Source organism: Falco naumanni, chromosome 5 (genome assembly GCF_017639655.2).
Source record: "Falco naumanni isolate bFalNau1 chromosome 5, bFalNau1.pat, whole genome shotgun sequence".
Classification (NCBI taxonomy): Eukaryota; Metazoa; Chordata; class Aves; order Falconiformes; family Falconidae; genus Falco; species Falco naumanni.
This window is the reverse complement of record NC_054058.1, coordinates 30,955,571-30,976,978: the sequence shown is the minus strand read 5'-3', so window position 1 is coordinate 30,976,978 and position 21,408 is coordinate 30,955,571. Positions and strand designations below refer to the sequence as shown.

At 39.2% G+C, this 21,408-nt stretch overlaps 1 protein-coding gene across 3 annotated transcripts; it reads right to left on the bottom strand.

The window, feature by feature from the left end:
* Positions 1-391: 391 nt before the first annotated feature.
* On the bottom strand, positions 392-20,272 carry HCFC2 (host cell factor C2). Of its 3 annotated transcripts, XM_040594681.1 has the most exons (16): positions 19,997-20,272; positions 17,878-18,026; positions 17,330-17,490; positions 16,147-16,355; positions 15,563-15,647; positions 14,382-14,485; positions 13,621-13,809; positions 12,153-12,338; positions 11,649-11,752; positions 10,479-10,641; positions 9,271-9,471; positions 7,998-8,068; positions 6,618-6,755; positions 5,120-5,305; positions 4,350-4,635; positions 392-3,285 (listed from the first exon to the last, which is right to left on the bottom strand). In XM_040594681.1, exons 1-16 carry the CDS (start codon positions 20,160-20,162, stop codon positions 3,260-3,262), a joined length of 2,424 nt encoding a protein of 807 aa, XP_040450615.1. In that variant the 5' UTR covers positions 20,163-20,272; the 3' UTR covers positions 392-3,259. The 3 variants fall into 3 exon arrangements, with proteins under 3 accessions (XP_040450615.1, XP_040450614.1, XP_040450616.1); XM_040594680.1 differs by having other exon boundaries at positions 392-4,635; XM_040594682.1 differs by having other exon boundaries at positions 392-4,635; positions 13,621-13,746.
* Between the last annotated feature and the right edge of the window lie 1,136 nt (positions 20,273-21,408).

Sequence of the window (21,408 nt, the reverse complement as noted above, 5' to 3'; positions counted from 1 at the left end):
GAACAGCAGCAACACAACCACTGTAACGACAGGGCAAGTAATTCCAAAATTTCAGTTCAGAGGCCACAGCTAGCAAGCTGCACGGCACAAAGGCAGGGAAGGGGGCTGAGGAACAGTAAAAGCTCAGCAACTGCCGGAAAAGGTGGGGTGGGGAAAACCTAAGAAAACTAAGGAAAAAAACCCATGAGATAAGCAAGAAGTAACTTGGAAAATAAATTTTACAAAAGATTAATGCTCAACATCATAATGCTTATCATTACACACACACACACAGACAAATAACTCACTCTCTTCTCTGTATTTTCTCCTCTGCCCTTTTCTAAAGGAGGGCAGAAATTTGAAGTTTGTACACTCAGACCTTTGAAAAAACAGACACACACTTCAGTGTTTCCAATGTGTTTGATAGGACAACCACTTTATTACAAAGAACAAACAATGCTTTGAAATAAGACTGATCAACTTGAATTGTACAAAATGTCAGTTTCCTTGTAGAGGTCATTAAGTAACAGGCTGTAAGACTAAGTTCACATCAAATTCGCTAACCTGAAATATCAGATAACAACAGTAATACTTATTACATCTTCAGAGTTTATGGCATGATCATGTGCTCTACTCCAAACTACATTCAAAAGATATTGCTATAATTACTTTGAAAACACAAAGTGTAGGTTATTTTTCACTTCATTTCCACTTTCACAAGAACATTCTTAAGGTGAAGCTGCAGCAGTGTCTGCCGTAACCGGCACAACTGTCCCATACTTACACAGTCACAACTTCCCTAAGGAGTTTAGTAAACCTAGACATTCCTACAATACGGATACTGCCATCTGATAGATTTCAGCTTCTGTTACATGTCCTTCAGCAACGTATGAAATAAATGGGTAACACAGATCCTCAAAGAGCCGATGTCAACAGTCTTCTAAACAAATTTAAAACAAAACAATCAGTATTTGTCTGATATCTAGTTGATAGGCAAACAGGTGGGGTTTAGACGTTATAAATACAGACCACAAAGTGTATTTTACAGTGTGTACCACAATTTCATTTTAAAGTAAAACCGTGACGAACTGAAGATTTGCATATAAGCACTATTCAACATCACCCAACTTGGACAAAGAAGAGAAAGTGACATCTTATGTCAAGTCAGCTGAAGAAAGCACACTTACAAGGAAATTATACTTTCATTGAAAACACCACAGTTTTACCCTTTGGTGGTTGTGACATACCCACTGAAAAAGAAATTGTGCAAAGCATGTGAAACCAAGTGCAAAAAAACTCCACCCAGACATACCCAACAGATTTAATTCTTAAATAACAACTCTACAATCACAGCTATCAACCAACAAAATCAAGCCACAACTGTTTTCTCTAAAGGCTTCTTTCACAGTACTAATAAGAAAACCCAAGTTCTATTCTTCTAGTTAACAGTTCGTGTGTATGGTGTTTTAGTTATCAGACAGTATTGGTAGTGAGTTCATACCTGATGAAATGGACCATTAAAACACAAATATTTTAAAGCCAGTTAACTTCAGGAAAGTCCTATACATTCATACTAAAAACACTGTTTAAAGTGAATCTGGGATCTCTGTCATTGTCATAAACACAAGATTTTTCTCTGGAGTAAAGCCACGTGTGTTACTCCTGTGCCACAATTAACACTATTATAGCAATGTATGGTCCCCAGCATTTTGTAGCTGCTATTATAGCATGTGATGTGTTGTGATAATTAAGGCTGTATCAGCACTTCGGTTATGACCCTGATTTTCAGGGTAGCTAAAAATTGGCTATTAAATCTGCTCTGGGATACTTGAGCTGTTACACCTCTACTACTTCAGTGATACTTCTCCCACCAAACCAGGCACATCATTTATTTTACTTTATATATTTACAAACGCTCTTAAGACAAATTTAACTGGCAGAGGCAAGAAATTCGGGGCAAAATTAAAGTGCAAAGTATAAACTTAATTGCACAGTAAATAAATCAGATTTGATTTTAAAATAAATCTTATTTAGGTGCCTCAATCTATTCACCTAGTGACCTTGTCCAGCTCAGCCATTTTCCTCTACACTTTGGTAAACACAGGTTTATATATAGATACATAAATAGTATTTAAAATGTTTACCTTTATTTCACTACTGTGAACACATTTTTTCTTTTAGCATAGGAATGGATCAACCTATTCCTAGAAGTAATGCTTGTTGAATTTATCAGCTAGCTAGTTAATGTAAAATGATGCATAGTAAAAGGGAGATACTGAACTTGATTGGTAGAATATACTGGTAAAGCAAACAAGCACTTAAGAAGATTAACTGGAATAAATATGTTGAAAGTTGCCATATAATATGTGCAAAATTGCTTACCATGTATTCTAAACTTTGGTTAAAATTTTCAGATTGAAGTTTTACAAAAACATCATGGAAGCAACACAAGTGATTACAAACACAGGAATGAGGTAAGTTATTATTAGTGCAAAAAGCAAGCATATGCTAAAAGCAAAGCATATGGATTTAAAAAAAAGAGAATGAATCTCATGGAAGTTTTAATACAAGACCAGAAAGGTCTCTTGTAAACATTGGTATTTACAAGTTTAAGATTTGTACAACTACAAAAGGATAATTCTAAATATTAGTAGTGCATTTACAACGAATTTATGTTTTTTGCAATAAGAGAAATTACTAAGTTTATCTTTTTCCTTTTAAATCTTCAGGGGGTATCTTTTCAAGATTAAGATATTTGTTACAAATAGTAGAAAAATTATTTCTTTACAAAAAAAGTATATATTAAAATATTTATACATTTTAAGTTACTATAGAATAACTGGAAATTTTTGCCTTGTCCTCAGGCACCACAATGAAGAACGTGATATAAGGAACTGAAACCAAACAGAATTTGCTCATATACCAAATTGTATGAATTATCTATGCAAGATCCGTAGCAATCACGGGGACTCTACCTCAAATACTACTGCATGTGCCATTTATTTATTTATTTATAATTTGGAACTATTTTTTACATTTTAACTATCACTACCAAAAAGAGCAACGGGATAGAGTATGGTCCTCCACCCCACCATCTTCAATATAGTTTCTGTACGTACTCACACCTGAGCAAGTCTGCGCAACGCTGATGTTCCAATGTAAAAAAGGTCATATATTTTTAAGATAGAAACAATGCAAAAATAAAATATTTGTAGCATTTACAAATAGTACAAGTTACATTAAACACTACATTCGAAACTTGAAATTTATTATGCTGTTTCTACTTTGAGCCTGATGTTTTCATATCTGCAAAAAGAAGGAGACATTATTAAACGTTTCAGAATTTCACAGGGTGTACATGGTCAAATACTTCCAAACTACTGTTTCAGAGTTCTGGGATACAAATCATGGTCAAAACGCTTGCCAACTGAAGGGTTAAAACAGCATCAGAATACTAAATATTACAGAAGACAACTTCTTCACTGTTGTTCTCCATCTTAGAAAAACACACGTTAAGAAACAAGCAGTGGTGCATTCAACAGTCTGCTTTCAGCCAGCACCCTGCGGATCACAGCCCACAAACCGAGAGCTCACCTACACTGATGCAACAGCTCATTGCTCCCCCAGCAGGTGGCCAGCCTCCCCTCACTGCCCTTTGTAACCTTCCTCCATGCTCACAGGACCTCTTGCTGAGAAAAGCCAGCTCCCAACTAGCAGAAAGCTAAGCCAGAAAGGGGAAGGAGTGGGAGAAGCCAACAAAACTTCTTGTTTCGAATCCCTGGATTAGCTTACTTAAAAGGTGAGGCAGAACTGATCAGGCTAAAAACTAAGCTTTATTTTCAGTGGATCCATTCCCACCCCCAACTCATCATGAACCTGTACAAATTCAAGCACAGGAACAAGATGACAAAACCTCTTCTGGCTGTAATGCAGACTTCGTATGCATTGCAAAAATGCACCTGAAGAAAAATTTTTCTAATAAGGATGGGGAAAAGATTGAAAATAAACCTGACGACACCCCTGCGCATAACTGGATTACTTCTTATTAGAATGAAAAAAAATTGAGCAGAAGTGAAACCCAGGGAAATCAAAAGCTTACTAGGCTTTTGTTATTTGAGGGACTGGGTAAGACTCAATAACCAGCATTTCAGTACCTGCTTGTCTTCGCTTGTGAACAAATAAGATTTTTTAAAAAATGTTACGCCAAATTCAACAAGTAAGTTTTCTTAAAACTTCTATAAGGAACAAAAAAACATTTCAAGAACTTCACGCGCACTGCTGAGAAAACTGTTGGTTCTAGAGACACAATATGTCCTTCTCTCTGCAACAGCTAAAGCCCATTTAAATGCCATGTCTGACACTGATTTTACCTTGAAGCCATCGAACTTGTGTGGCTGGTCCATATCCTCTCTCATTCTTTGCAGAAATTCTGAACACTATAGCAGGTCGGGAAGTGTAATCGACATGAGCATTTGAAAGCTGGGCAGCAGTCACTATACATGATGTTTTAAGACCACAGTATATTCTCATAAATACAAGCTGACTTGGATTCTCCTGTAACTGTGTGGAACGGATTGCTAAGTAGGCAGAATATTCTAAAATATTTCCAGAGGGTGAGGCAGGAGGCTCCCAAGAAAGATGAATACAGTCCACACTCTGAAGAAAAAGGAAGAAAATGTGACAATATGTAGGTAACCACTAGATAGTCAAATATATATAAGTATCAAAAAACCTCAACAAAAGAGCAAAAAAACCCTCTAAAGATCATCTGAAAATTCTGACCTAACATTATCACTCCTTGGAGGTAAGGATGTGTCTTTTCACTTTCTTTTTAAAAAGCACTGTAAACCCCTATAGATTTAAGGATGCAGAAAGAAAATAATGGGGAAACTATCAGATGATTGAGTAAAGTATGTATCTGGTAACATGATCATCAAGCCTTAAAATAATTCTTTATAGCAAATTTCTTAAAGAATATTACATTAACAGAATTAACCAAGTAAGCATTTGACACTATCGTATATGATGATTTTAACTTGAAAAAAACACCAACAACAAACCAAATAAACACCAGAGTTCTGAGATTAAGGTTGTGACTAGAATTTGATACACCAGAACAAGAATTACCTCTATTTCTCACCTTGGTGATTTTGACTGTTGAAGGAGCTCCAGGAAAACCTGGAATGCAGGTCTTGAATTCACTGATTTTACTGAAAGGCCCAACACCACAGCCATTAATTGCTGCAACTCTGAATCTGTACACTGTGCCTGGAAAAAGATCCTGTTTCTTAAGTGATCTGTAGTCTGGCACATCTGCACCTTCCATCTGAAAATAAAGCAACACTTGTGTTAATTTTTTAAAATCTTCTGAACACAATTAGCCTAAAAGTGGGTTGTGATAAACCAAAATTGGTAAGTTTAATTGAAACTGAAAATCTAATACTTTCGTACTTAAATCAGAATTTGCATAAAGGTTCTGAGGCACTAGCTCACCTCGTAACAGTTGATCAAAGATGCAATATCAGACTACATCTCTAACCAACCACCCCCCTCATTTTTCAGTCATTTAAATTGAACTGCACCTCTTGGTTAGTTTTACTCAGGAAAGTAAAAGCCAAGTAGCATTTCCAACTGCATAGTTTAATATTTAATTAGCATACTCTGTGTCCTAAAAATATTTTACTTTCAAAAACAGTTGTTCCTATAGTTAGGAGTTGCAATTTGATGCATAGGTAATCAAAGTAATTTTAAAGAACAGCCCTGTAAGTTAGTAACAAATAGGTTTCTGAAACATTCTGTGCTACTGTACTTGCATGTTTAAAATATGCATTAATGCATGACTGAAACTTCCAATGGAATTATTTTCTTTCTGAATAATGTATAAGAAATCAAAATCCATGTAAATAGTGCAGAATGTATTACACACTAAAACTAAGATGTGTAATATTTATAGTGAAGTGCTTCCAAAGAAAATGTTCTGTTCTTTTGTTTCTGTCTCAACAAAGCATATACCCATCTTTTTTGTTTCTAGTTTGCCAGACATCATTAATTCACACTTTTACCACCAAACGTGCAACATTTTTGGAAGTTTTACACCTACAGCATTTTCATATATAAACTTCCATGTGCAACAAAATTAAGTTAGAGAAATCTATTACAAAACCCACTACAGTTCCATATCTAGTCTTTTTAAACATCCCAGCCTGCATCTTATTAGTATCTTTAACAATTTGTAAGCAAAAATTCTGAAAACAGAGAAGAGACTTTGATTGAAACATTTCAATGCTGTACTGAAATAACATATTAAGAAGTTGTGGTTTTTTTAGTTTTTAAGAATTGTTACTGGTTTGAAAGTTCACTAAGTTTAAGGTTCTTTCCTAAGCCTAGAAATACTGAAAGAATTAGCAATAGCAGAGTAAGATGTTCCATATCATCATACAAAAACAACAGAAGAAAATTAATCTCGTTTAGGAAATAGTAAAAAAAGGTGAGAAAAATGTATGAAGAACTACTGGTCACAAAATACGAAATTCCTGTAAGCACCAGCTCCTGCCTCCTGCATTTTGTTGCCACCCATATGAGCAACAGATTGCAAAATACCCACGTGCAGATTATGTCAAAGAAGAATTAGCAGCTACCTTGTTAGAGGTACTCAGGGTTTCCTCCGGCAGCAAGTAGAACTGGCTCACCACAGCGCTGTTGTTGTTAAAAATTCCAACATCATACCACTGCCTGTCTCTTATTTTCACCGGTGCCATCTGTCTTTGTGGAGTTTTCTAGTATTTGAAGAACACATTATGTAGACTACCCATACTCCAACATAATGTAAAAAAAAAATATGTTAAGACTCTAGTATATGTAAGAGACAACCCCCTTTCACACCCGTGTTACTTACTTCTATGTCAAATGAATATCAGCGTATTATTAAAATACTATTCAAAACCAAATGGTTCTTATACACTGACTTAGACACAGTCCATCATTTAAAAAAGAACAAAACAACCGTTGGGATGTCACTTCTGACGTTCTAGTTTAAAAAGACGGGGGAAGAAGTTTAAAGCTGTAGAACTAGGTGTCTGTAGCAGCATGTAGTTGTGAGTTAATTTCACTCAGAGGTCAAGAAGTTCCACAACATGGTCCAGCATCAGTAGCTCTACCTGGGCTTCAGCTACACCTCAGCCCCAAACACACTCCCAAGCTGCTGCTGAACTCGCTTGCAGCTGAGAACAGGGCTTCTGCTGTGGCATGGGGCGATGGCGGTGGAGGGCACGGGAACTGCTCCCGACTGGCCCAGAAAGGCAAACTGCCTTTCTTGCTTGCCTCCAGGCACCAGGGAGGGTGCTGGCATGGTCAGCTCGCCCAGCACTGACAGGCAGTGACCCTGCTAGCATGGAAACGGGGCGGGAGTGGCAGCTGCTCCTGGCAAAAGCACCCAACCCTTTCATAGCAGCAGCTGCTTCTTCCCATCCTTAGCTCCTCTCTTTTGGTGGCAACAGTGGCACCTTGGTTTTGTGTATTAAGTTGTAAGCAGGTGAAATAGGAAGCATTTACTTTTTCAGGCAGTATTTACAGCTTGCATAGCCAGTCCCCATCTCCTCTAGGGAAAAACATCAAGATGTCAGTTTAGTTACGTTTCAAATCTATAGATCAGCAGCTAACACTAGTCTGATCTAATACATCATTTTAAATTCAGTTGTGCACACAGAAAAACATTTTACATTTGCACATCATGCAGCAGAGAGACCATTCCACTGTGCCAGTCAATAAAAATGACTCAAGAGCTGAAAACACATACTTGGATCTCCTCCCAACTACACAACTGCTACTCAGACTCAAATCAAACCCACACAATGCAATTAGTTTTACAACAGAAATGTTTACCCCGTACTATTCACTTCAAGCCCCAAATATACACTGCTTTTCTTTCAGAGATATAATCAAAGGAAAGCAGAATTGCCCTTGAAACTAATCAACAGAACAATAAACACAGCAATTTGATTATACTTTTTCAGACTTACAGAGGAGTGTGAATCATTTGTCTGTCCAGTACTGACCCTTGCTGAAGGCATGATATAAGCAGTTTCAGCAGCTAGAAACAAAAGGTTGTATTTAAAAAGATTAAGTGATACGAAAAATGTACATAAAGTCCACAGACTATGAAAGTTGACCTCAACAGCCATTTACAAGTATCTGTTGCAAAAGTACGTCTCAGAGTCCTTTTGCATATAGTTCTATTTATAACATGAAAAACTAATTTTGGCTTGCATCATATTTGCAGAACAATTGTAAGAGCCTGACGTTGCAGGCTGCTGCTACACATAATACAAACAGAAGGCAGGGCTCAGAAACTCCCAACAAGTGACAGAATTACAAAATTAATATTAAATATTTGTGAACAAATAATCTAAATACCAGATTGAGGCACACACAGATGACATTGTATGAATAGTCTAAGCATGAAATCTTAACTTGAATGCACTGTTTCTGACATCAACACAGTCTGAATTCTGAACATGAGCAGTTAAATCTTTAAACAATACTAACAAATGGGAAAGAACATCTATTAAATTTAAAATGGAATATTAAAAAAAAAAATCAAAGCACATATACACATGAGCAACACAAGGGACTATTAGTATTCTGTACTTGTGTTTCTGGGTTTTGCTTTTAAAATACGATACTGTTTGGTAAAAATTACACGACTCACAGAGCGTCAATAAGAGAATACATTTTTTTAGTTAACACTCAAAACAATGGCAAGCACAACCTGTTGATATTCATGAAAAACAAAACTCGAAAAACTACCAACATGTTTAGTTTCTGCTTCGCTGCTTATTTCAGATATTTCAAGCAGACTGTGAAGAAGTCACCACATTTGACTAGTGGTGAGCTAGCCACAGGAACTGGCCATATTTGTTAACAGAGGTCAATTGTTTAAAATCAAAATCATCTGAGGTTACTATTTGTAGTCCCTTGCTGACTAAATAGACAATCACTGAATGGAAGCAAATTTGCTACGGGCACCAAAACTCACTGCCACTACTATTTATAAAATGGGCTTCTGCATAAATAGGAAACAAAGTGGTTTACAAACGTATAAAAAAAAATCTTGATTTTAAAATACATTTACATCATAGCAGAGATCATCCAGGCTGCCCAAGGTCCTCAATGCCCAAAGCCCTATTTCAATCCCAGATACTAGTCAAGATGGGAATCCCACCACACTAGAGGAACTCTGACGGCCTTAGATATATATGGCTCAAAATACAGTATGTGAAACACATTTCAAACCTTCAGATTTTGAATTGAATGTTGTTAGTGAAGTTTCATCTTTAACAACTGCCCCATTTGTACTTGATGATTCAGTTTTAACAGCCTGCTGGGTTACCATAGTTTGTGTGCTGGAGACAGTACTGGATACAGAAGCATCGGGATTTACAGTTTGTTTGTCCAAGTCATGTAATTCCCCTACATGTGCTGAAGTCTGAGGACCTTAAAATAAGAAAATATTAACCAGAATTCAGTATTAATAACACCCAACAAATCTCAACTTGATCTAATGGCTTTAGTTTCATATAAAAGCAGAGTTTAGCTCAGATTTAGGTTAGAATAGATCTGATTGTATTAATTGCTAATGCTTTCTTCAGGTATATACCTTAACAAGAGCCTGTCTGCACAGTCATAAACAGATATACATAAACAGTTATATTAAAATGGTAATTTCATTTGTTTTAAACTTGCTATTCTATATCAGTTTGGTTGCAGAAAGATTAATTTAAAAAAAATCCTAAAATGAAATTAACCACACAAATTAGTATCACAGATTTGTAACATTCAACTTAAGATTAACCACTGTGAACGCCTATTTGTCTTAGCACTAAGATCCACAATTTCCACACAGTACTTAAATTCCACTGTGAATAAAATAAAAATCCAACAGCCTATAAATTAAATGAAAGTCAAATACAAACAGATCAGGCGATCAAGCCTGGATTCACCACACTGAACTCAAGGCACTTCAGTGAAATGCCTAAATCAGTGCCTAGTTGTCTTCAATTTCCTCTACAGTCAAGAGATAAACATGCTCCTCTCTACGTTGCCTAAAATTTTAATTGGATAATAGCTTTTTCACTACTACGAGACAGAAGTAGTGTCACAGAGAGCCTGGAGTTACCATCACCTTAATGTTGTAAAACAAATGTGGCCCTGTCATTCTGTTCTTTAATGTTAAAAATGGCTATTTATATTTAAAGAGAAACATTTACCATCATAATAATAAATATATTGAGAATTTCACGTCCCTTGCAACACTTCAAACAATTCATTTTTCCTCATATCTTCTAAAAATAAGTACAATAGTAACTAGCACAAGTTCTTTTTTTTAAACTATAAAGGCCTTCTCAAATAATTTTAAACTGAAAGACAGAAATAATCTTATGTTTATGAGATGAATTTTAACTCTCACTTTTTCATTAATTTTTATTCTACAGTCATCTTACTTGAAGTACAAACAGGCAAAAGAGAAGGGGCATTTGATTCTTTGAATCCTGAAGCATCTGCATGGTTTTTCATAGTCTCCTGTGTAATCTTGTTTTCAGGTGCTGCAACCTTTTCTTTTCCTTCTACTTTTAATAATGAGTTGGATGAAAGAGAAACTTGGACCTAACCAAAACAACACATTTGTTAATGTTTAACTGCAAAGTCCAGAAATTTCAGTTGCAAACATGGCATGAAAATGCTTGCTCAAAACCAAACGGAAATCTTCCAACAAATTCCCCTAGCACTTTTAATTAAAATAAGAAACCAACCTCACAATCCACCTTAGCTTAACCATTATAAAACAAAAACTCAAAGTCTTAAGTTGACTTGGAAGTGTCCCTGACACATACTAAATTTTATCTCAAAGTGAGCTCACATTCTTATGTTATTACATGGAAATTCATTGATGCATACATTTAGTCTGTTGGGGGGTACTTGAGGGATGGGGAAGATCCCAATTGCAGAGGCTTTCAACCTTTGCTTTCCTGGCACATACCTAAGATATTTCTACTGTTAGTAAAATTTACAGTACTTCTACGTGTGTTTTCTACAGGAATACATTACGGATCCCATACAGACCTGAGGCCTCACACAATTAAGAAAAGGTCTAAGTTTCTAAAGATGTGATCCTTTAGCCAGAGTTTGTCCCTTTTTCTTCTAAATTGGCAAAACAGTGGAACGTGTACAACTCCACAACCAGAATAGGTAATAATTGGGTTTATTCTGTACTAGGAACCTACAACTAAGTAGACTAGCATAAAAACACTAACAAAGGAATATGCCCACATATTTTTGCCTCTCGCATTAATTTCACTAAGATTTTGAAAATGAATAGCATTTCTACTGGTATCAGGCTCCCAGTCAGCATTCTGGAAGTCAACAGAGTAGCAGTCTCCTTTTTGCATTACCAGGAAGAGGACTTTAAAGACTGTCTGCCAATCACAAAAGTAAAAAGGATGTAAGAAAACAGACATAACTGCTTCAGCAGGTGTCTCTTTGGGTTTTTTTTTTTCTTTTTTTCTGAGTCCTAAAAGGTATGAAGGGACTTCTAAAACTGAGAAAGTGTTTTGACAGTTCTTCTGCTTCCCACACTACTTTGTCGCTTAAGCATTTTTTCACTATACACTTACATTATTAGGAATGACATTATTTGTTTGGCTGGGATGATCCACCTTCATTTCTGGGTAAGGGATGCTAGGCAGTGATTGTGGACTTTGATGTAGAGAAGAGCCACCTTTCAGGTAAACAAAAGCAAACTTCAATCAGTTACATAAAACTTGTTGGAATCTATTCCAGTAAGCAAGAGGGAGACGTGAAGTTGTTTGAAGGAAGACTTGGTTGTAAGACTGAAATGAAACTGCACGGCCAGTCAGTCAGATAAAATCCCTTCCTCAATGCTTCCTTTCTCAAATTGTGCCCAGCGCTGTACAAATATATTCATATTCAGGTAGCTGGCCAAAACTGGCACAGTCAAGTTAAAGGTGAGTTTTCCATAATTATGATACATGCATCTTTGGAATAAGCAAAGAAAGAGGGTCCCCCTAAATGACTTTTTAGGAAACACACTGCTATTACTTACATATGCAGTCCTCTACCTTTGCACAAACATTAGCATAATGCGATCCGACTACTACCTTGTGAACTCAGCACTGATGTCTCAGGAACCCCAGTACCAGGTATTCCAGCCACTGATGGCACTGGTGAGTCAGCATGTAACTGAAGAAGATATCCTTCAACTGTAGGTACTTCATCCCATTTCACTTGAAAAGAGTTGGTTGTAGCTCTAATCAGCTGTACCTGTGATGGTGCTGGAGGTTTCTCTACAAGAAACCAATAAAACACAGATGGAGTGTTTGAAATTGCCCTCTTTTTATCGGTTTAAGCAGTATCTACATAATGCAAGCAAAAGCTCCTTTTTCACTTAGGTGCAATATATACCAGATCCAACAAGGAACAGTTGTCAAAGGTGACAAGTCAAATCAGAGAATATAAAGTGCCATTCTAGAGTGTTCAAAAACATTGAAGTTTTGACACTTTGTTTTTAATGGCTCTTCTGCTGCCAGTAAGTCTTTGGGTTGTACATACATCATTGTAGAGATTACAGAGATATGAGATCCTCATCGTTTCCTAAAAGGCTGCATGCATTTCTTTGGCTCTTAAAGCTTTATGTATTCCTGGAAAGGATTCACAGAATATTGTGCTTCCTTTTTGCCTTCTCCCTGCAGCTAAAGCGAGCTTTCCCTCAAACATCTTTTGCAGAGACTGAAGCCTAGGCATGACTCAATGCCAATGACCTGCTCCTCTCTCACTTGCCTTGACGCCTGACTAGGCTGCACTCTCAAGCACATCCCTCCCCTGTTAATCATCTTCTGACCTTCCCGAGGAGAGGGAAAAAGAAAAAAAACCACCAAAACAAAAGGGGTGTGTGGGTGGGTGGGTGTGTAGCAGGGGAGAAACCACAATCTCCTAAATGTTTCACAATCTCCAGTAACCATTCTCATGTTTCTGCCTCAGCGGGCAGCAACTGTCTCCTAAAAGCACTATTTTAGTTCCCTCCCTCCCGATACCATCTCAGTGTCCTGCCATCAAGCCGTCTAACCAATGAGTGATTAGCGCTCCAGAATTCCCTTCAGCCCCAGGAACAATTTGGTCCTTTCTCAGATCTGACATTATCTTTTTGCTGTCCAAGAGATGAGGAAGCACCAAGCAGCAGTGATCCCAAGAGAAGGAGGGATTTGGTAAAAAAAAAAGAGTAAGTAGCAGCAGAAAGGTTCACTAAGAAGAGAGGCCAGGAATCCTGAGTTTAGGTAAAACACCCTTTAGCATCTTCAATCTACTGACTATGGCATGCGATACAGAATCTAGCCACAAAGTTATTTCAGGGGCTTTTAACAGGTTTTTCTAATTTTTGCAGTTTAAGTTACAGCTGTAGCCTTCAAACAATCAACAGTGAAGCATCATTTATTTAAATAAGCTTTAAAATTTAAATAATCTTTGAGTTTGCTACAGCTTTAGCTGATTGGATCATCAATGATGCCAGCTTCCCATATGTTAATAGAATATGGAACATATTACAAGTCTCTTTAGTTATTTCTGACTCACCAGTATCAAGGTACCAAAGATCTTTGCAGCAAACTTGATTGTTCCAAGCTTTTCTGTAACCATCTCTACCACTCCAGATATACAGACGAGTGCCAACCGCTACAGCACAGTGTCCTGCTCTTGGCCCTGGTAACAAGTTACTTTTGTCCTCGTGGCAATCTGAGATCAGACCTATCCATTCTGTGGTATCTAGTAAACGAAACTTGAAAAATTTAGTTTCTAGATGTTTTCCAAAACAAGCAATATAGATATTAATACACTTAACTGCTCAGAGAAAATGAAAATAAATCACCTCTGTTTTTATAGACAATTGCATTTAAATTTGCAATATTACAAGAAGAAGGTCGCTTTCCAATTAGTTTGCAAGATACAATCAATTAATACAGGATGAATCTTCTGACCTCTGGTTGTCTCTCTCTGGTGAATACAAGATCAGAAGTTGAGGATTCAGGGACAGTACTATCACATCTAGAAAAAAACTCATTTCAGAATCTGCCTCGTGTTCTATAAATGAAGGAGTATTTTATTACTTAGTTAGCACAGATTTGCAGCAGCAAACCTGCTGAATGTTCATAGGAAAATAATAATAATAATAAAATCACTTCTTAAGAAAGATGTAAGAAACTGGCGTCTTCCTTAGTCAGCTAGGATTACAACTGTGTGTCCTAAAACTTTGCTCAGGGTCTTAAAAATATTTATTCTGCTCTGTTAAGAAAGTATTAATTTAAAATACCCACTCCCAGAAAGGCAGAAACACTAACCCAAATTAAGATAAGAAAATGAACCGGTACATTTCCATTCACCATCATGAGCAGAAATTTCACCTCCTGCTGACTGTGGAACCCATCCACCAAAAACATACATTCTGAAATACAGGAAAAGAGAGAAAAGGGAAAAAGAAAAGAAAAGCCAATTAACATCCAGATCTGCTGCATGTGCTCTCTCAAATGAGGACAAAACAGAAAATTTCCAGTACTTTACAGTTCTGGTTTACAGCAGATTTTGTATGTGTCTACTCTCTTTAGATAGAACGTATTGTTGCAGACATCTGCCTTCTGAAATTTTTGAGTAAGTTAACCGATTAAAACCCCAACCAAACAGAAAACAACCCCAAACTCTTCAAACAACTTCCCAGAAACAGAAGTTAATACTGGATCTTTTTAAAAACTACCAAGTGCTAGTACTTTCCAAGTGTCACACATTTGCACAGAATTTCCATAGCCCTTTACTGCAGACCTCTCAATAAACCATTCTAAAATTGTAAGACTGGTATCTAAGTCAGATACCAAAATTTAAAAACATAACACAGGCTACAGACTAACATTTTAAGTAAAAAATAAAAAGCTAAGCTGTTGAATCATGAGATATAAAGCTTTCACACCTTCTCCTCTTGCCTTTCTCCTCATGCCAGCTTGTAAACTGATATAAAAGGGACTGAAACCCATGTTTAAAAAGTCAATTTTATTAATGCTATCTGCCAAAACAAAGCACATTGGTAGGAAATGAAGTAACAACGAACAGACTACAGAAAAACTGGCCCACAAAAATGTGGAATGGTTTTGCCTAGAACTAGTTCTACACTTTGGGCAGTTTCTTTGTAAAAAAGCTAGTTCATTGTGCCACAGACACAGAGGCACTCAAGTTGGCTTCTGACAGAGCCAGCTCAGGTCCAGCTGAGACAGCTGCATAATGCACAAAGGTGCAATAAGAAGCCTGGAAAGTTACTTGTGGGTTGGGCAGACTGTCCTACCATGCAGAAACATTGACAGTTTGATACCCTTATATTAACAATCGTACTTTTTAATTCCCACTGAGGTAGGATAATAGAAGCAGGAAAGTATTCTACAGGGCTGATGGTTTATACTGAGCAGTAGTGGATAAGCATCGTCATTCTCCTACTAGGTGTACCTTTCTAGAGTTGAGCTTTTAACAACAGACATACTTGTTTCCTATTACATTGGCTGTATGGAGACTGCGAGGAAGTGGTACTGTCCCCTTAGTTTCTGGTCTTGACCAGGTCATGGTTTCTAAAAGAAAAAAGAATAAAAACCCTCAAAAAACTTGTCACTGTATATTTCACTACCTGTATTTTAGGAGGCAACATATGTCTTAATAGTCAACAAAACAAAATTTCACCTTTTAAGATGGCCACTTTAAGAAAGAAGACACAATAACAAGCACTTCCAGCTTCTTTTAAAATCCACAGGAAATACTGACAAAGTAATTGGTTATCACTTTATCAAAAAAATATATTATGGTTTCATTATGGTTATTCAACTTGTTTATTGTAGTGACAGTCTTTAAAGCACTCTAAGGAAACAATCTCAAGTGTAACAAAATCAGCGAGGATAATATACACAAACAATGCTGTATCTGTTTTAGTTCCAAAAATTACAAAAGGTTAACACTATGGTGTAAGTCTCAATAATAATTGCACCACATCATGCCATTAATCATTATGTACTATAATTTTTCCCCTTAGCCAGTAAGGCCCCTGCACTGACTTCTACTGGCAAATCAACTCACCTATGTCAAGTTCCCAGAGATCATTAAGCCGACAGCCACACATCCCGCCAAAAATATACATCTTTGGACTTCCCAAATCTTTTCTGCAGTATACGATGGCTGTGTGAGATTCTCGGGGAGATGGCAAGATCCCTTTGGTCACAGGAATACTCCAGCCAACAACGCCAGAACCATGTTGCAGCTCCAGTTCATAGAAATCATTTAAATATCTAGGGTATTATTGTCAAAGTATGAGAAATTCACTTATAAGCAAGAATACAAGTGAGCTTTAAACCCTGACCACTTCCAAGTATTACAGACTTCTGTCTTGGGAAAGTGTAGAATTTTAAATTCTCAAAACATTTGATGGCATTGTGGACAGTACCGAAATTAAATGGAAAAAAATGAACTATTATAACTTGCTGCCTCCAAGGAAACATGCTTTCGTATCATACTTCATACACTATTACATGAAAAAAACATTCAACACTGGTAAACAACTTGGAACAAACTGCGAAGCTGTGAGAAATACATGATGACGTGGGACATTAGAGACTAATTTCTGCAACTCTAAGGCAACGAAGGTGAAAAGAAGCTGTTACTTTTCTCATGTCTTCAAGCTGGCCAACAATTAGCCATTTGTTGCTGAATCTATTGGTAACTTATTTTTAGATAAGAGTATTTGATTCTTGGCATTCACACCAGATACCTCGTTTACTGAGCTGAAAATTTCCAGTTTATATGGCAGGTGAACGTGGACATAAAACTGCAGCATTATAGCACTGTTTACCAATAATAAAGGCAACTTCAACTGTTACTTCAAAAAATTTCCAGAATAATTCATAACTGTTTTCCACAGCATTACAGAGGAAACTTCCATTGTGAGTTTCCTGATGACTCATGAGACTTTGCTGATTTAATTCTAATAAACACACCACACTTAAAAACATCACCCAAAATACTGGGGAAAATACCTAAGTCAACTCAGGTTTCCCTTCAAAAGTGTCGGAGCTGTCAGTGTTACGTATTGTGGGATTAGCAGAAGAAATATTTAAGCTTCTTAGCATATAACATCTCCACCGCACAAATAATCCAAATGTGAGTACTTCGTACAAAGCCAGCTTCCCTAGAATATTCCTCTTCAACACTGTCATAGCTAGTAATTTATTTTTGAAGACATTGAATTCAAACCAAATCAGCATACCTGGGAACGTTATTATTTGAATCCTCACTTTCATTTGCCAGGCCACCAAATAAATAGCACTTGTTACCATATAAAGAAAAGCTGTGGCCAAGTCGAGGACAAGGTGGTGATCCAGTGGCAGGAGCTTGAGGTTTTACTTTTTTCCAGAGCCATCGACTTGCCTTAAAGACAAGAAAAATATATTCAGAAATATCTTCATTTATATTTGTTCACAGTAAACAGAATTAGACAATATTAACACTTGTATATTTTCTGAATTACTTTTAGGGAATGCTGGGCTCTTCTCAGTATATACATTAAAAGGGACACAAAAGAGCTAAACCTCATAAAACATTAAATATTTTACACGTTATTTAGACTAGATGGAAGTCTTTTTTTCAAAGTTATTTAGATTTTCTCCATCTTCAGAACATATTTAAAGAGTTTATTCTTCCTGGAGCACAGCAAAGCTCACCTAAGTTTCCTCTGCAGTTCATAATATAAAATGTGTTCGTTCACAAATGAATAAAGTAGTCTTCAAAACTTAAATACCTTCATGCGTTTCCTACCTGCAATTCATATAAATCATTACTGTATCTTCCATATTCAACCATTCCTCCAAAAACTAGTATTCTGGTACCATCACAAACAAATCCATGTGCTGCACAGCCTGGAGGAATATCTCCCCTTACAGCAGGAAGGAACCACTGATTTGTAACTATAGTATAGAAGGGGGGAGGAAAAAAAGAAAAAAAAAGGAAATTTCAAACACCAAGAAGGAAAGTTTCTTTTTCAACACCTGTGCTTTCTACAGAATTATCTTTTACCTGTAGATAACTGTGAATGGGCTGTTTGTTTAATACTAAATTTTAATTGAATTAAACCCATTTTTTTTAATAAAAAGAAAAGCTAACACCTCTATCAAACCAACATTACTCAATATATCAGTGAGCACATGAGGTCACTGTAACTAAGTCAGTTACCAGCAATTTAACAGACTTGCCAAAAAAAGAGGCTAATGAGGAACATAAGTGCAGTTCCACACAAAAGCGGTAACGCTACCTCAGAGGGAGCTAGCCCTAGAAATAGAAATTATTAGAGCTACAGCAGCATGGCAGCGTGCCTGGACTTAACAGCCCTATTGAAAAACTAATTACACTGTTCTGGACACGTTAGTATCTACAGAACACTGTGCTGATACATGGAAGAGGACAGGCACAGAGGCAAAAAAGCAAATGAGAACACCTGATCCAGCAGCAGCATACTGGTGTTTAAACTGCTTGGAACCAAAGAATTACAGGAGATGTTGCCTCCTTTTTCCTCAGCTTTTTTCATGAGCATGAAGAGGAGAAGTGTAAAATTAGAAGCTTCTAGTGAAGTGCTGCAGGGGATTAAGATGCCCTTGCTGTGTGCCAGCTCCTCAGAAGTCATCACACTCATAGCAAGAGCAATGGATGATATCCCGAACTCAGGCAGTCCAGGTCACAACCCTGTGTCTCAGCTTCTGTCCAAACAGAAAGGTTAAGAGATTTTTTTTTTTTTCCTCCCAAGAAAATCTCAAAAATAAGATCTTTAAGCTACCATGGAAAATCTGCTTGCAAGAACTCTTAACACTAAGCATTTCCATCTTAATAAGCTATCTCCAAAACACATTTGTGCTCCCAGATTTAATCACTAAATCACTCAATAAAAATACCATCACCTTTTTTTGTGTTTTTTTCTTGTGGTTTTTTTTTTTTTTTTTTTTTTTTTTTTTTTGGGGGGGGGGAAGCAGGGCATAATAATAATAATTTTGGAACGATTCTTGAAAGTTGGCAACTTAAAGGTCTAGTATGCTCTCTCACTTTGGTGTGTTTGGCACTGTTACACAAGCAACCAACACCAGCTGAGCAAGAAGCACCCATCAGTCACCCAGCTCTCCTGCCACTGCCCAGGCTCTGAAATTACACAAAAAGATTTCGAGCCTCACACAGCATCCCGCACAGTAACTATTCAGGCATCTCATCTCTCATCACGAATAAACTCGGTTCTGGGCAGCTTCCTGTTTGGAAAGGCTCCCAGTGCCAACACGGTCACTTTTCTGACCAAGCTTTCTGTTCCAGCCTGTTCAGCCGGCTCTCGGAGCCGCCACCAGAGGGAAGGGGGATCCTGACAGCGGCGGGGGCTAATCCAGCCGGGCCCTGCCTGGGGACACCTCGCACCCCGGCTCGGGGGGCTGGCAAAGCAGGGCAGACGCCAGGCGCATGAGGGAATTTTCCCGGTTCTTTTTTCCCCAGAAATGCGCACTAACCCCGCACCACCAGCCAGGGCGCAGCAAAGCCCCGGGAGGACCCCTCGGACAGGCGCATTTACCCCTCCCCCCCAAATTTCGGCTCCAGGCAGCTTTTCAGCGCGGGGACAGCCCGCCCGCCCGCCGCCCCTCAGCGCCAGCGGCTCAGCCGAGCGCCCCGCGGGCAGCCCCCGGGGAGGGCAGCAGGTGCGGAGGACTGGGGAAACGACACCCCCCGCCCCCCATATGGAAGGCAGCGCCCACCGGCGGCTTCCCGCTGCCACCGGCGGCTACAGACGTGACAGCGCCGCCGCCCCCGCTCCGCCTCACAGCCCCGGGCGCCCCCGCCCCGGCCCCGCCCCGCGCGCTCCCTGCCCCCCGCCCGCGGCGAGTCGCGCCCGCGGCCCCGCCCCGCGCACCCGTGTTGTAGACGTGCAGCTCGTCGGCGATGCCCTCGTTGCCGCCCCCGAAGATAATGACCAGCTCGCGGATGGCGACCGCGCGGTGCCCGTGGCGGGAGCGCGGCACCGGCCCCGTGAAGGAAGACACCCGCCTCCAGCTCAGTCCAGCGGCGGCCGCCGCCATCTTACCGCCACTCCCACAATGCACCGCGCGGCCGGGGCAGGCCGGCGGGGGAAGGGGAGCGGCGGGTGGCGGCGAGGCGCCGCCGCGGGTCACGTGACGCCGGCGGGGCTGGGCGCGTGCCCGGCAGCGGCCGTTACTCCCGCCACCGAAGGGGCGCTCCGGCCGCCGGTCTCCGCCGCCCGGGGGTGGTGGCGATGGGCAGCTGGGCGCTAGCCCGCGCCCCCTCGGTGGCGGGGGCCGGCCGGGAGGCGCAGCGGGGGCGCTGCGGCCTGACCGCGGCCAGGGCGGGGACATGGAGGCAGATGTCCTGGCGGCCGCCTCGGCCACAGGCCCGTCCCTGCCCTCTGGAGCGGCCGCCGGTGGGGCAGCCGCCTGCCAGCCCGGGTCACGGCGGCCGTGGTCTGTGCCCCTCAGCCTCTGGCACCCAACGCTGACCCTCGGAAACGTGTAGCAGGGGGAGGGTTTTTTCACTTGCTGGTGGTAGGCGACGTGCACATCTGAGAAATGAGTTGCTGTTTGATATTGTATGAATTCACTTTGGGATAGAATAAACCATGTAACTAAAATATAATGAATATAAGAAATATATTGTAATGAAAATAGTAGTTGCACAACTAAAGCTGCCATGAAATCCTCTGTACAGCCCTGTAAAGGCTAAGAACTTACATTTGCTCAAAGAATGTAGGTATTGTAATTAGGTCATGTAACCATAGTCTGAAAGAAAGAAATAATGAAATAACTGATGAAAGAAGGAGTCTGTTTCTCTAACTTTCTCTAACAAGGGGTCTGTTTATAAGTTATCTAGAGGGAGCGACTAAAAGAAACAAGCAGAAGAAACAGATGGTCGACAAGGACATAAATTAGCTCAGACTGATAAGAACACTGGAAACTTGCAAGATCATCACATACCAGGCAAAAGGTGAAAAGTACACCATGAGGAAGACCTGTGGCCTTCCTCGCAGAGACCACCGCCCACGTCCCGAAGACCCCTGCCCACAATTCTTGGAGGAATTTGCGCAAGCGCAAAGGACTGATAAGCTAATTAACATACGAAGCGAGAGTAGGCGGGGTTAGGTAATGAATATGTATAGGTGTCAATGGAATATTCATTGTTTTATTGTATAAATATAAGATAGTTAGTTACTTTAGACATGCACGTTAGGCGGAAGGATCCCCCGTGCATCCAGCACTGCCAATAAAGATACTTAGTCACTAAGAAATTTTGACTTCATACTTTAAATCAATC